At 44.7% G+C, this 13,311-nt stretch overlaps 1 protein-coding gene across 1 annotated transcript in view; it reads right to left on the bottom strand.

Annotated features, from left to right (window-relative positions):
* The window catches only part of PSMF1 (proteasome inhibitor subunit 1), a 46,667-nt gene extending 35,002 nt beyond the window's left edge, over positions 1-11,665 (bottom strand). The window contains exons 1-3 of the mRNA XM_068524170.1: positions 11,370-11,665; positions 4,905-5,057; positions 2,986-3,068 (exon numbers count right to left, since the gene is read on the bottom strand). Of these exons, the coding sequence (XP_068380271.1) occupies positions 2,986-3,068; positions 4,905-5,057; positions 11,370-11,498 (365 nt within the window). The 5' untranslated portion in view covers positions 11,499-11,665. The remainder of the gene's footprint in view (positions 1-2,985; positions 3,069-4,904; positions 5,058-11,369) is intronic.
* Positions 11,666-13,311: the final 1,646 nt, after the last annotated feature.

Genomic DNA, 13,311 nt, shown 5'->3' with positions numbered 1-13,311 from the left:
TCTCATGACTGAATTTATAGTGATGCCAGGCTTCCGCCAAAACCCTGAAGAGGTCAATGAGGATGGGGATAAAGTCCCCGAAATGGAATAACATGGAAACAAATGGGCCCAACTATCTATCAAACAGATAATTTCATTACACTGATGGACAAACAAGCATTAAATCTAAGTACATTTTGAACACAATACTCTGACGATATACATGCTCAGTGGCACACGGTCAAAGGACAAAAAGAACTGGAAAGAAATTGTATTTGTGACTTTACTTAGTAGATCTGTTCTTGGTCGGCACTGATGTAGCAGTTCAAAAACTATCTGTGTGTATTTTAGAATCAAACAAATGAGTAAGTATTTTAAGGCTGTTGGGCATCAGGGTTCTCAACACAGAAGGGAGTTACAAGTACAGAATAAGAGAACACAAATCCTGCAGTGTTAGATTAAAAATAAAAGTATCAGTTTGAAATGTTAAGGAAAAAAAAAAAAAAAAAACTCCAGGAAAGTTTCCTAGCTCATTTCCCTAAAAAAGCCTGAAAGCAATGACATTCTTCATATTAATGAGCACACTCAGGGCCCAGATTTTGGAAACTATTACCCACCAAAAGAAATCATGTTTCCTTAGAAAAATCCCTGGTTTCAAGGCAGGGGCAAGTAAAGTACAAGGTGAGGGCAGAACACCTTACTGTGCCAGGAAGTGTGAAAACGCTCTGACATGGTGACATGTCAAAAAGACAGGTGAAGTAGCTTGAGAGAATTCCTACTGGTCAACTCTGGAACAAGTTGAGCATTCAAAGAATGACAGAAATGGAATATAACTTTGAATAAAAAATAACCCAGGAGTCTATTTTGATATTTTACGAACTAAAAATAGGGACTTCCCCGGTGGCGAAGCGGTTAAGAATCCACCTGCCAATGCAAGTGACGTGGGTTCGAGCCTTGGTCCGGGAAGATCCCACATGCCGCGGAGCAACTAAGCCCGTGCGCCACAACTACAGAAGCCCGCGTGCCTAGAGCCCATGCTCTGCAACAAGAGAAGCCACCGCAATGAGAAGCCCGCGCACCGCAACGAAGAGTAGCCCCTGCTCGCCTCAACTAGAGAAAGCTCACGTGCAGCAATGAAGACCCAACGCAGCCAAAAATAAATTTAAAAATTTTTTTAATTAAAAATAAGGGGGACAGAGAACAGAAAGCTTTTAATTAAAAAATCTAACTAATAAATGTAGAAAGGATTATAAACATAGAAAATTACTGTTTTATAATCATCACAGTAATAGTTGATTCATGCAAGAATCATCAACAGATGCTAAAACCACTGGGTAAAAGACTGTTGGGAGGCAGAATATTCAGTCTGCTAATACAATACCACAGATCACTTATTAAACACAAAGGAAAACAGATGCCTTTACTGGAGAGAAAGGTGGCAGATACTGTCATAACCAAATGATCAAACTGAACAAAATCAACAATAAGATAGATGTCACGTGCCTGATGTAAAACACTTAGGAGAACACAGCTTCCCTTACATAGTGTTCTTGTTGAAAATGTTCAACCTGAATCAAATGATGAGGAAACACTCTGAATGTTCTACACAACAACTGACCTCAAGTCTTCAAAAATACCAATGCTAAGAACAACAAAAGTCTAGGAAACTGTTCTAGTTGAAAAGTAATTGAAAAGACATGAAAATAAATGCAATGTGTGATATTTGGTTGGATAAGAAAAAAAATACCTCAAACCTAAAACCAAAAGACTAGCTAAAAAGGACACTGCTGGGATGACTACAGAAATCTGAACATGGACTGTGTATTAAATGACATTAATGCATCAATCCTACATTTCCTGATTGTGATTAACAGGAGGGTGTCTGTGTAAGAACAAGGAGATACATGATGAAATATTTAGGGGTTAAGGTTTATAAAGTCCGGAAATAGTTCTCAGATGGTTCAAGAACAAAAAAGCATACAGAAAAACTAAGCAGAAGTGGCAAAATGTTAAAAATTGGTGAACCTAGGTAATGGGTATATGGGTGTTCATTGTTAGTATTTTTGCAAACCCTCTTTTCTGTGGGGTTGCAAATTTCAAAATAAAAAGTCAAGACAAGTCAGACTCGAAGAAAATACTTGCAAAACACATATATGATTAATGACTGTTATCCAAAATATACAAAGAACTCCTAAAACTCAACCATAAGAAAACAACTCGATTAAAAAATGGGCCAAAGACCTGGACACCTCACTAAAGAAGATATACAGATGGCAAATAAGCATATGAAAAGATGCTCAACATCATATGTCATCAGGGAACTGCAAATTAAAACAAAAATGAGATACCACTACACACCTATTAGAATGGCCAAAATCTGAAACACTGACAAGGATGTGGAGCAACAGGGAACTCTCATTCATTGCTGGTGGGAATGCAAAATGGTACAACCACTTTGGAAGACAGTTTGGCAGTTTCTTACAAAAGTAAACACATTCCAACACCACCAAGAATGGAACCTGGGTGATAATGTGTGCCAGCGTAGGTTCATCAACTGTAACAAATGCACTACTCTGGTGGACTGTGAGAGTGCGGGGCAGGGGGGAGGTTCAAGGAAACTCTCTGCACTTACCGCTCAATTTTGCTGTGAACCTAAAACTGCTGTAAAAAATAAAGTCTATTTTAAAAATTGGGGGATGGAGTGTACCAGATTAGGTACACTTTTTCCTCCTAGGAACTCACTCCGACTGACTCCCCTGGCTAGGCCCCATCTCCACCCTGTAGACTTGTGGACTCTTGATTGCATCATTTTATTTCAAGTGGCATTTCCCACGTGAATCTTCTCTTCAAATAAACAGAAAAGAGAAATGAGAAGTGACTGTGCCCAAGAGAGAAAGATCCTTCTGTTAACCTTCCTCCATTCTCTGACACCTCAAGTCCATTCCTTATATCTGGCCACTGGTTCTCTCTTCTTTTTCCCAGGGAAAGGCCAACCCTTAGAAATACCTGTGGAAGTCCACCAGGTGTTCTGAATCGATATAATCATTCAAGTTCAGGGTCAAGTCTGACACTTGCTGTGAGCCATGTTCCTAGAAAAATGAAAATAGAAAATGAGAGACTGGGGTATTTCTGGTCTAATGAGTAAGTGGCGGGGCGAGGGGGGAGAGGAACAACTTAATTACTCAACCTAAAGAAATACATATGGGCACAAAGAGACATATATAAGGACTGTTTGTAATAGATGAAATACATTTCTCATGCTTGGGGACTTCTCTGATCTAGGAATAATGCCTTTCTGAGGCAGAGCCCAGAAAAACCTACTTCCCAGGCTCTTTTGCAGCTTGGACACAGGCATGGAACTGAGGTGCCAAATGGATGCACAACTTCAACTTGGAGGTGAGCACCATGGATAAACAGGCTGAGTAAGGGGCAGACGTCTTGCTATCGAGGGTAGCAGCAAGGGTCACAACATCAGTGGCTCCTGAGAAGGGGCACCTGGGTTGGCAGTCAGCCAGTACCTAATGCCCTGGGGTGGTGGCAGCAGCAGTGGTTTCCATGGCATGGTTTGGAGCAATGCCCTGGAAGCCCAGCCTTGAAACTGTTTCTCCAGCCCTCCCGACAATTCAGTGAGTTACCCCAGTTCTTTTAATAAACCTCACTGTTTAAACAAACCTGAGGGGATTCTGTTGTTTATAACTAAGAACACTGTGTGATACAAAATCTAAACGTTCATCAAAAGGGAGAGGGATAGGGCTTCCCTGGTGGCGCAGTGGTTGAGAATCTGCCTGCCAATGCAGGGGACACGGGTTCCAGCCCTGGTCTGGGAAGATCTCACATGCCATGGAGCAGCTGGGCCCGTGAGCCACAATTACTGAACCTGCGCGTCTGGAGCCTGTGCTCCGCAACAAGAGAGGCCGCGGTAGTGAGAGGCCCGCGCACCGTGATGAAGAGTGGCCCCTGCTTGCCGCAGCTAGAGAAAACCCTCGCACAGAAACGAAGACCCAACACAGCCATAAATAAATAAATAAATAAATAAATAAATAATTTTTTTTTTAAAAAAGGGAGAGGGATAAACAAATCATGGTATTATGGAATACTATACAGTGGCTAAAATGAATAAGGTATAGCTATATGCATTCCCATGTAAAGACCTCCAAAACATATTGAGGGAAAAAAGGCAAAGTGCAGCACAATACAGACTGCATGATACTTTTGTATAAATACAGACAACCAGGCTAAACTTAAAAAAAGAGTCACTGCCCTCAGGGTGCTTATAGTCTATATTACATAGACTACAGAATATTCTGCTATAGTGGTAGAATACAAATATTACACCAAAGCGTAAATAAGTACACTAATTACAGACTGTGTTAAGTACCAGGCAGGAAAATAAAATGATGAAGCAGAGGCATAATTTAGATTTTTCTGGCAGACGAGAGTAAGTAGTCAGGACTGAACTTTTTGAGTAAGTGAAAAACAAGAAGGAGTCAGTCAGGCTAAAGGAAGGGTGGAGGGTGTGTATCTGTGTGAGGCGGCAATGGTACAGAGGAAGAGCTTTCCAGCATAGGAAACAAGAGGTATACAGGCTCCAAGGCAGCAGAAAGCTAAGCTTACCTAAAGAACTAAAAGTAGCCCCCAGGGCTACAATAAGCTTTTTTCTCCCAAGCTGTCCCTGAATGGATTTACCTTAATTTACTTAACTATTCCTCTGTGATGGAAAGTCCCTCCTCTTACAGTAATAGGCAGGGAACATCTCTGAACACAAAGCATTTCTACATTTAGAGTCCTCGCCTCAAAATAAAGTTCTGGAAGTAGGATCACTGAGTAAAGGCTTCACGAACATTGAGGGTTCTTAAATGGGTTTCAAAAAGGTGATCCCAAGGTCTACTCCCATCAGCAGACCCCTCTGTGTCCTAGGGACTCACCAGCACATTGATGATCATGCTGTTCTCCACAGTGACAGCCTTCACAAGGAGCTTTCTGGACCCATCCTTTGACTCATACCGGAGGACATACAGGTCTTTATTGTTGTTCCATTCCGCTGGCAGCAGTTCTGATTTCTTATCATTGGGACCCGGCTGAGAAGACACCAGAGATGAGGGGTGAAAGATCATGACCTCAGATCTAAAAAGGACCTTACAGATAATCTAATCCCACTCCCTCACTTCACTGATGAAGACATGGAGGTCAGGAGAAGTAAAATGTCCAAGGTCCTACAGCAAGTTAGAGGTCTGGGGTCTCTGGACTCCTGCTCTAGTGATCCTCCCTCATATCTGACTGCCTTTGTGACACAGCACTGGAACCTGTCAAGAATCTGTAGCCTTGGTTTAACAATCTCTTCTCTACCCCCCTGTCAAGAATAAGGTCAGTCACCTAAAGGGATACTGTGAAATTCTAAGACAGTGTTTCTCGAAGTTTGGAATTCAGGCCATCTGCAAAGGGATCACAGAAGTGTTGACTAAAACTACAGATCCTAATGTACACCTCTCCAGACTACTGTAGTGTCTTAACAAAAATTATGAACAACTTTCATACAAACAAAATATAGCACACGTACAAGATAAAAAAAGAATTATAAAATGGACACCTATGTATCTACAGCCAGCTTAAGAAACAGAACGTGGCCAGTTCTGCTCAAGCCTTGAGTAGCGTATCCCCGATGAATCTCCCTCCTCCTCCCTCATGGGTAATCACTAGGCTGTTTTTAAAATTTCTTTACTTTTCCTTATAGTTGTGTTACTATACACAAATCCTAAAAATATATTGTTTCAAATGTTTTTGAATTTTATATAAATAGCATCACTTTTATCATCTGCCGTTTTCAATCAATATTGTTTTGAGATTCATCCATGTCAATACACTTAATAGCTGACTCACTGTACAGCGTTCCATTTTTGCTATACAGTTCACAGCCATATAGCCCATCATTGCATGAATATGCTGCAAGTTACACACTCACTTGTTGATGGATATTTGGAGTGCTTCCAGTTTATTTGTTTTGCTATTATAAACAATGTTGCTATGAACACTCTTGTACACATCTCCTAGTACACATATGGATGAACTCCTGTAGAGTATCTCTAGGGGAAGAACTTTTAATTTATAAGATAAAGTCAACTTGTTTTCAAAAGAAGTATGGATTCACACTCCCATGAGCAATGTATGAGAGTTCTTGTTCCACGTGGTCAGCAACATTGCTATTGTCCAATTAAAACATTTTTGCCAACCTAATGGGTGTAAAAATGCATCACTGTGAGTTGTGATGGCCTCATTTCTTTAAAAAAAAAAATCCTAGGACTTTCTTTTTACATACTAACGTTTGAGAAATAGTTCTCAAACTACCTCTATAGTAAAAACTAATACAGTGATTTCCAGGTGGGGAAAGATTTCTTAAATGAGTCCACAAAAGAAAAAAAGTGCTGCCTTTGACACTGCTCATAATTTAAAGCTCCAGATCAACAACAGATACTACAGACAAAGTTAACAGGCAGTCACGGGCTAGGATGAGCTATGTGCCGTGGCTGCAAAAGAAAAGAATTAATAACTAGTACAAAAAGAGAATGCCTGGAAAACGAACAATAAAAATTGGGAACCCACTTGAAAAAGGTATGAACAAGCAAAAGATAAGAGCAGTTAACAGTGTATAAAGGACTATTCAACTTTACTAGCACTCAGACACACGTAGGTTGAAATATGAGATACCAGGATCCACCCATCAGACTGCTGTTATCTATTTTTCTATTTTTTTGCCAGTGTTTGTGTGGGTGTGGGGAGAATGGCAACCTCCAGGTGCTGCTGGTGGCCGTTCACACTCTTACAGCCCCTTTGGAGAGCAATCTGGTAATATTCAGTGCAATTAGATAAGCCGACACCCTGTGACCCAAAACCTTCACTCCTGGAAGAAATTCTGTGCACAGAGGCACAGGGATTATGACAAGGGATCTTCATCACAACCCTGTTGGAGGAACCAAACGGGAGTTAAAATGCAAAATATGTTCACAGTGGAATACTGTGTAGCAGTTAGAAGGAACAAACTAGATCTAATTGCAGTATTATAGATAAAAGTAAACAATGTGACAAAGAAAAGTTTTTTTAAAATGAGATTTACAGCCAGGTACCATTTATGCAAAAAATTTAAAAACACACCAAAAATCTATATATTGTTTTCATAGATGCATAGTTCTACAGCTAAACACGCAGCAAGTGGACTGGGAAGATCTGTATTCATGAGACTACGGTGGGGGGGAGTGGGACCAAAGATGAGAAACAACAACAAAAGACAAAGATCCAGCAACACAGACCTCACACCTCACCAAGGACAACGGAAGGCCAAGAATGGAGATCGTGGGCCTCTCCGCTTTGGTCACCTCTGGGGCTCAGGAATCAAACTGGGAAAGTGGTCCCAAATAAAATTCAAGACATTGCAACTGGCATGGTTTCAAACCTGGCTAAATGACAAGGAAACTCACAGGCCTGAAGCAGAGAAATGAGAGTGACAGAAAACAAAAGTGAAACTAATCAGCCCACTCTGCTAAGAGAAAGAGAAACTATCCCCTCACCCTCAACTGGGTAAATTTCCTATTACATGTTTAGTGTCCTGGATTTAACGTTTACTTTGGAAGCCAAGAATTTGATGACATGCCTTGTCTTTGTTCTATCAAGGGCCTTTGAATTTATATTTATACCTCCACGTACAGCATTCAACCCACCAGAATTTCTTCTTGGAGTATAAATAATTCAGCCTGCTCACTCTCCCATAACCTCAGGCTTCCAGAGCAAGAGAGAATCCTAGGGCCTGGTGAGGCTGATACCTCTCACTGCAGTGGAACCAATGCTCCCCCGCTCAAGGGCTGCCCTGATATGGGAAAACAGGTGGGACTGAAAGAGACTGGCCTTGGTGATATCAAGCCAAACATGGCATTCAACTGCCCTCTAGAGCAGGACATCAAATATCAGACCTCCCAAAGAGCTACGATTGGAAAGCAGCCAAAGTACATGGTTGTGTAAACTCGTTGGGATGAAAAAAAATCTAAGGGGGGCTGAAAACTGCCCAAGGTCATGGTAAGTCAAGTGCAGAGCTGGGTTTGGCATTCAGAGCTCCTGATTGCCCACGCTATGGCTGGAGATTTTTCCCAGCCAGGTCCCCCAGACTGGCCCCCCAAAAGTAAAGATAGTTGTCCCCTTAGGCAAAATCCTGGGGCTGGAAGCATTCTTTAATGGCCATGAGTTCATTCCAGTGTCCCTGGGCTAAAATGCACCCAAGGAAGATCATGTGGGGCATTTTCTCTCTTTTGTCATAATCTTTAGATTCCTACAACAGAAAACAATATTCTCAAAATTAAGTCTATGGCCATCTCTATTCCCTTGCTACTTAAACCACCTGACACAGCTGTAAAGCTCTTATGAGGAGCGGTGCTGACTTCAAGAAAGAAATCCAAATTCAAATATTGAATTTTTTATTGAAGATGTATTGCTCTTCTAATCAAGTTTTATGTACACAATTCCCCTGTACCAGAGGACACAAAACCAAAGAGAAAAGCAGACAATTTAGCTTTCTATTTAACTGTCAACATATTAAATGATCAAGCACACAATTTCAGGACCTTCCTCTCTCTCTTATCACCCCCAGAAGGGTGGGAAGCAGGAGGTGGCTGGAGAGGCAACATAACTTCCTCTGAACTTGGCAAACACTACTGGTCTCAGCTGAGACTGCTGGCCCCACGCTGAAAAACTAAAACCTCTCTTAAATAAACTAATAGGAAAGATGTGCCTCCAAAAGGTTTCTACTCTGAATGAAAGTAAACTCAGCAGAAGTGAGAGGAGGACAAGTGCAACCTGAACTCCAGTGGCACTTAAGGAGCAGAGAGAAGCAAAAACACACCACGCTCTAGTGCACAGAACAAATGCCCATCCCCCCACCCCGCGGGGGAACATGCTTGATTTAGCACTGGGGTGGACAGATGGACAGTGGGCAATGCCTTCTAAACCCCCATCCGCACTCCCCTGGGCCTCCCCTAAGATGTCTGGAGCCAGCATCTTTTTCTGGCTTGCATGAACTTGACATGTGGCATCATAAACAGAGTGGAATTAGATAAGACCTTTGGGATTCAGTTAAGTATCTCTTATTTATTTTTTTAGACCAGGATTGAAATGAGATTGTGTTCTTTCTGAAAATTTGGAAGCCTGGAGTACATGGCAAGGGGATGGTGCCAGTTAGGAGGAGGCAATGACCTACATGAACTGATGTCCCTAAGCTGTCAAAGTGACTCAGACAGAGTTGCTGACAGGATCTGTGAAGGGACGAGTGGTGGGAGCAGATCTGCAGTGTTGATATGTGTGTGTGGAAGGGGAAAAGAGAAGGGAGTCACACAGGCGCTCCGTAACAAGTTCCTGTTCCTGGGGGGAGAGGTTCTAACAGTGTGTCAGGGCAGCAGTAGCTAGCTGAGAGTAAAATACAGAGAGTGAGGTATATGAGGAGGGGAGAAAGCAGCGCAAACCTGTTAGATCTGAAGGACAGGGCAAGGGGCAGGGAGGGGTGGGGGGGCGGCGGTGAGAGCCTATAGGGGAGCCCCAAGGTCAGGAACAAGTCTTACCCCCTCTCCAATTCCATTGTCCCCTGCACCATCCTACGCATCAGCTTTCTGGGAGAATGTCCCAGGAAAAGGTGAAATGAAATGCCTGGGGCAAGTGAAAGAGCTGTTAAAGATTAGAAAGCTGGAATGAGGCAAGCGAGGAGACGTAAGGTTTCTTTTGGGGTGATCACATACTGAAAGTGGAAACCTGACACTCATGATTCTGGGCCCTGCCTCTACCTGATCCCAAGGTCTGAAATGTTGAAAGGCAAGGTAAGTGGAAGGAAGCAAAAGGTGAACAGAAAGGCCAGGAACAAAGGCATCTGGGAGGGAGAATGGTTCCTGCTTCCAGGGTGTGTTGTGTGTGTGTGTGTGTGTGTCTCTGTGTCTGTGTATAACGCTGGTCCTTCTTTTCCCGTAAGCCTGGAGGTGGTGGTGGAGAAGTTTACTGTGTGTATCTGGGGTCCCAGTGAGACACCTGAGGTCTGAGGAGGGGAAAAAAGAGCCAGAAATCCATGACAGTTCTTGTGTTGCTTATTCCTGTTGGTGAGGGTAAAGCATGAGGGGGTGTGATAGTCTTGGTCACGAGTTCTAAGGGACAGAGAAATGGAGCAGTGAGGGTGGGGGGGGGCGAACCTGGCTCTAGAAGCCCAGGATGTGTAAACTGTGTCTGAGGAGGGATCCCTAAAGCTCTGTGTCAGAAGAGGAAAAGTTAGGACTCTGGATGTATATCTGAGAAACTAAAAAAGGATTAGGGAATTTGAGAACTAAAGCAGTTAGAAATGAGAGTGAGGTTAAAATCTCACTGTAAGATGAAAGGAGTGAAGCGCCCTGCTCCCCAGAGCTGGTCTAGGTTCTGAGAGTGAGAAGAGAGTGACAGTGAGGGGCAGGCAGAGAGTCCTGAGCATGTGTATGGGAGGATATTTTCTCGGATGGAGCAGAAGGGAAATGAAGGGGCAGTAAGGGGCCCAGGCCCAGTTTTCACACGAAGCTGGTGTGTACAACGATGTATAGGGGGAGAGTCACAGGGGAGAGTCACAGGGAAGGGGCAGGGAAGATGGGAGAATGCTACGGCAATGAATTAGTGAGGCCGGCTGGGCCCGGCAGTCCTGGGGCTCTGTGGGGATGACCACAGGGCCCCCTGCTGTAAGAGGCAGAGCCTGAGGATGGGAGAGCAGGAGGGGCTGGTCCTGCAGGGACAGCTGCTGGGGAGGAAACTTACTTGGCCCTACACCCAGAGTGCATGTCTGTACGTGTGTGGGAGGTGGTTGTTCCCCCGGAGCCTGAGTGAAGACCATAACGGTCAGTGGGCTGCACCAGGCCCTTCAGTAAAGCGTGAAGGGGGTCTGAGCTCTAGGGGATCTTGACTGGAGCTGAGTCCCCCCATACCTGTGCCTGGATCCAGATATCTGGTGGGCGCTCGACTACAGTATGAGGAAGGTAGTACTGGGTACAGCCCCACCCCACCCAGCAGCGTGGGAAGGAGCTTGACGGAGTTCAGGTAGGTGAGGAGTACTCAGGAGAGTAACCCCTGTCTCGCTGCCAGATCCGCACAATCCCGGCCTCGGAGACTGCCAGCCTGTGCTGCAGCGAGTTTCTGTCCTTGGGTTTTCAAATCGTGCTGTGCCAGCTAGGCTGGGACAATAGAGCACCTCCCCGACCGGTAGACTAAAGGTACCAGTGGTGTCATGACTCGTAGGACCCAGACCTGGGAGGAGGGAAGGTCAGGCACTTTGGACAGAGCCTCCGGTCCTCTGGGTTTGGGCAGAAGACACCTCACCCCCTCCACACTGGCCCCGGGCCGGCTCCGTGGCGTACCTGGTCGCCGGCACCCAAGCCGTAGTAGCCATGCGTGACCACCTCCCAGTGCAGGAAGCAGACGAGCGCGTCCTGCGCGCAGGTGATGGCCGGCGCCGCCGACGCGAACAGTACCTCCAAGCCCGCCATGAGAGCCCCCGGCTTCTGCGGGCGGAGGAAGGAAGGGAGAATGTGCGGTGAGCCGATTCGGCCCTCACAGTTCTGCTGACTCCGCTCCGCTACTCCGCGGGATCTCGTCGAGTCTCCACCTGCGCGGCCAAAATGGAGACACTCAGCTTTGGGGTGTGGCCGCCGGAAGTAACTTCCAGCTCCGGCGCTGCTGCGCGAGCGCGCCCGGCTGGAAACAGAAGGGAGACGCTAAAAGGTTCCGACAGGCAGCGCGTGAGCGGGACAGGACCCCTGGGGACGAGGTCCTTCAAAGCTGGAATCTCCGTCTTCCCCGCAGCAGGCAGGTCCGCTACACGTAGGTTGTGGCATCGTTTGAAGAGAGGTTACCTTGTTCTGAGCCACAGACCTCCCATCTGCAGAATGGGGTGGACGTATGCTGGTGGGAGAAGAGGTAATGAAATAGGGCTAAAATATATTCAGAATAATAATTGACACTTATGCGGTGCTTGCTCCATGGAACATTATTCTGACTGCTTTACTTGTATTCATTTATTTAATGCTCACCACCCAACCCCATAAAGTTGGTATTTGATAGCTCCATTTTACTGATGGGTAAACAGACACACAGAGGGGTAAATTTCACAAAGATGAGTGAGTGGCAGAGATGGTACTGCAGTCTACCAGTCTGGCTCCTTGGATAACATTTATTAAATATTTACTGTGTGCTAGATCCTGTGTCAAAACATTCACATCACCCTATCAAAAACTCTATGAGGTATGTTCCATTATCATTCCCATTTTGCAGATTTGTCACCAGCTTAGAGAATGGAAGCCGCTTCCCCCAAGAAGACGCAGCTGCTGACTGGAGAGCTGGCGCTCCTGATCCACTACCAAATGTCAGGCATTTATTTGTCTGTCTCCTTCATGATTTTTACCACTTACTGTTTTTACTCAAATAAATTTAGTTTTCCCATCCCAGTCAGCACCCTGCAAGCCATCATCATCTCTCACTTGGATGTCTGCACCAGCCTCTAAACTGCCGTACTCCATCTCTGTTTCCCTAAAGTCTGTTCTACACTCTGCAACTAGAGATTCTGTTAGAACACATGCCAGATCACATCCCTTCTCTACTCAAAACCCTCCCAGGGCTTCCACCACACCGAAAAGAAAAGTAAGTCCTTCCCATGGTCTGCAGGAACCTTCCTGTGGTCTGTGCTCCCCACCGCAATGTCTCTCTCTAACATTACCTCCTCCAATTTCCCTGCACTCTTGACTGCAATAACCTTGACTCCCCTCTTCTTTCACACCCACATCTGATCCAACAGCAAAACTAGTCAACTTAACCCTCAAAATATATTCTGAATCGAACCACTTCCACCCACCTCCACTGCCTCCACCCTGGTCTGAGCTTCTGGCATCTCATACTTGGACTATTGCAGAAGCTTCCTAACCAGTCTCCCTCTTCCGCATGTTCTATTCTCTAGGCCTTTGCATATACTCCCTCTACCTGGATTGCTCTTTCCCCAAACATCTGCATGGTTTGCTCTTTCATTTTAAATGACTCCTTCCCTCATCTCCTATCAGTCTCAACAGAGGGCTTCCCTGGCATCCCATCCAAAATAACCTCCTATTCTTAACCCCTTACCTTGCTTTCTTTCCTGCAAAGCATTACTCATAAGCTGACACTATATTAGATATTTATTTGCTTAATTATTTAATGACTGTCTTCCCACTAAACTGTGACAAGTGAGAAGGGACCATGTCTGTCTTGTGCACAGGTATATACCTGAATGCCTTCCTGGCTCAGTATATACTTATTGAATGAATGAATGCT

Source organism: Eschrichtius robustus, chromosome 16 (assembly GCF_028021215.1).
Source record: "Eschrichtius robustus isolate mEscRob2 chromosome 16, mEscRob2.pri, whole genome shotgun sequence".
Classification (NCBI taxonomy): Eukaryota; Metazoa; Chordata; class Mammalia; order Artiodactyla; family Eschrichtiidae; genus Eschrichtius; species Eschrichtius robustus.
Note: the sequence above shows the minus strand (reverse complement) of the source record. Positions and strands in the feature narration are given on the sequence as shown.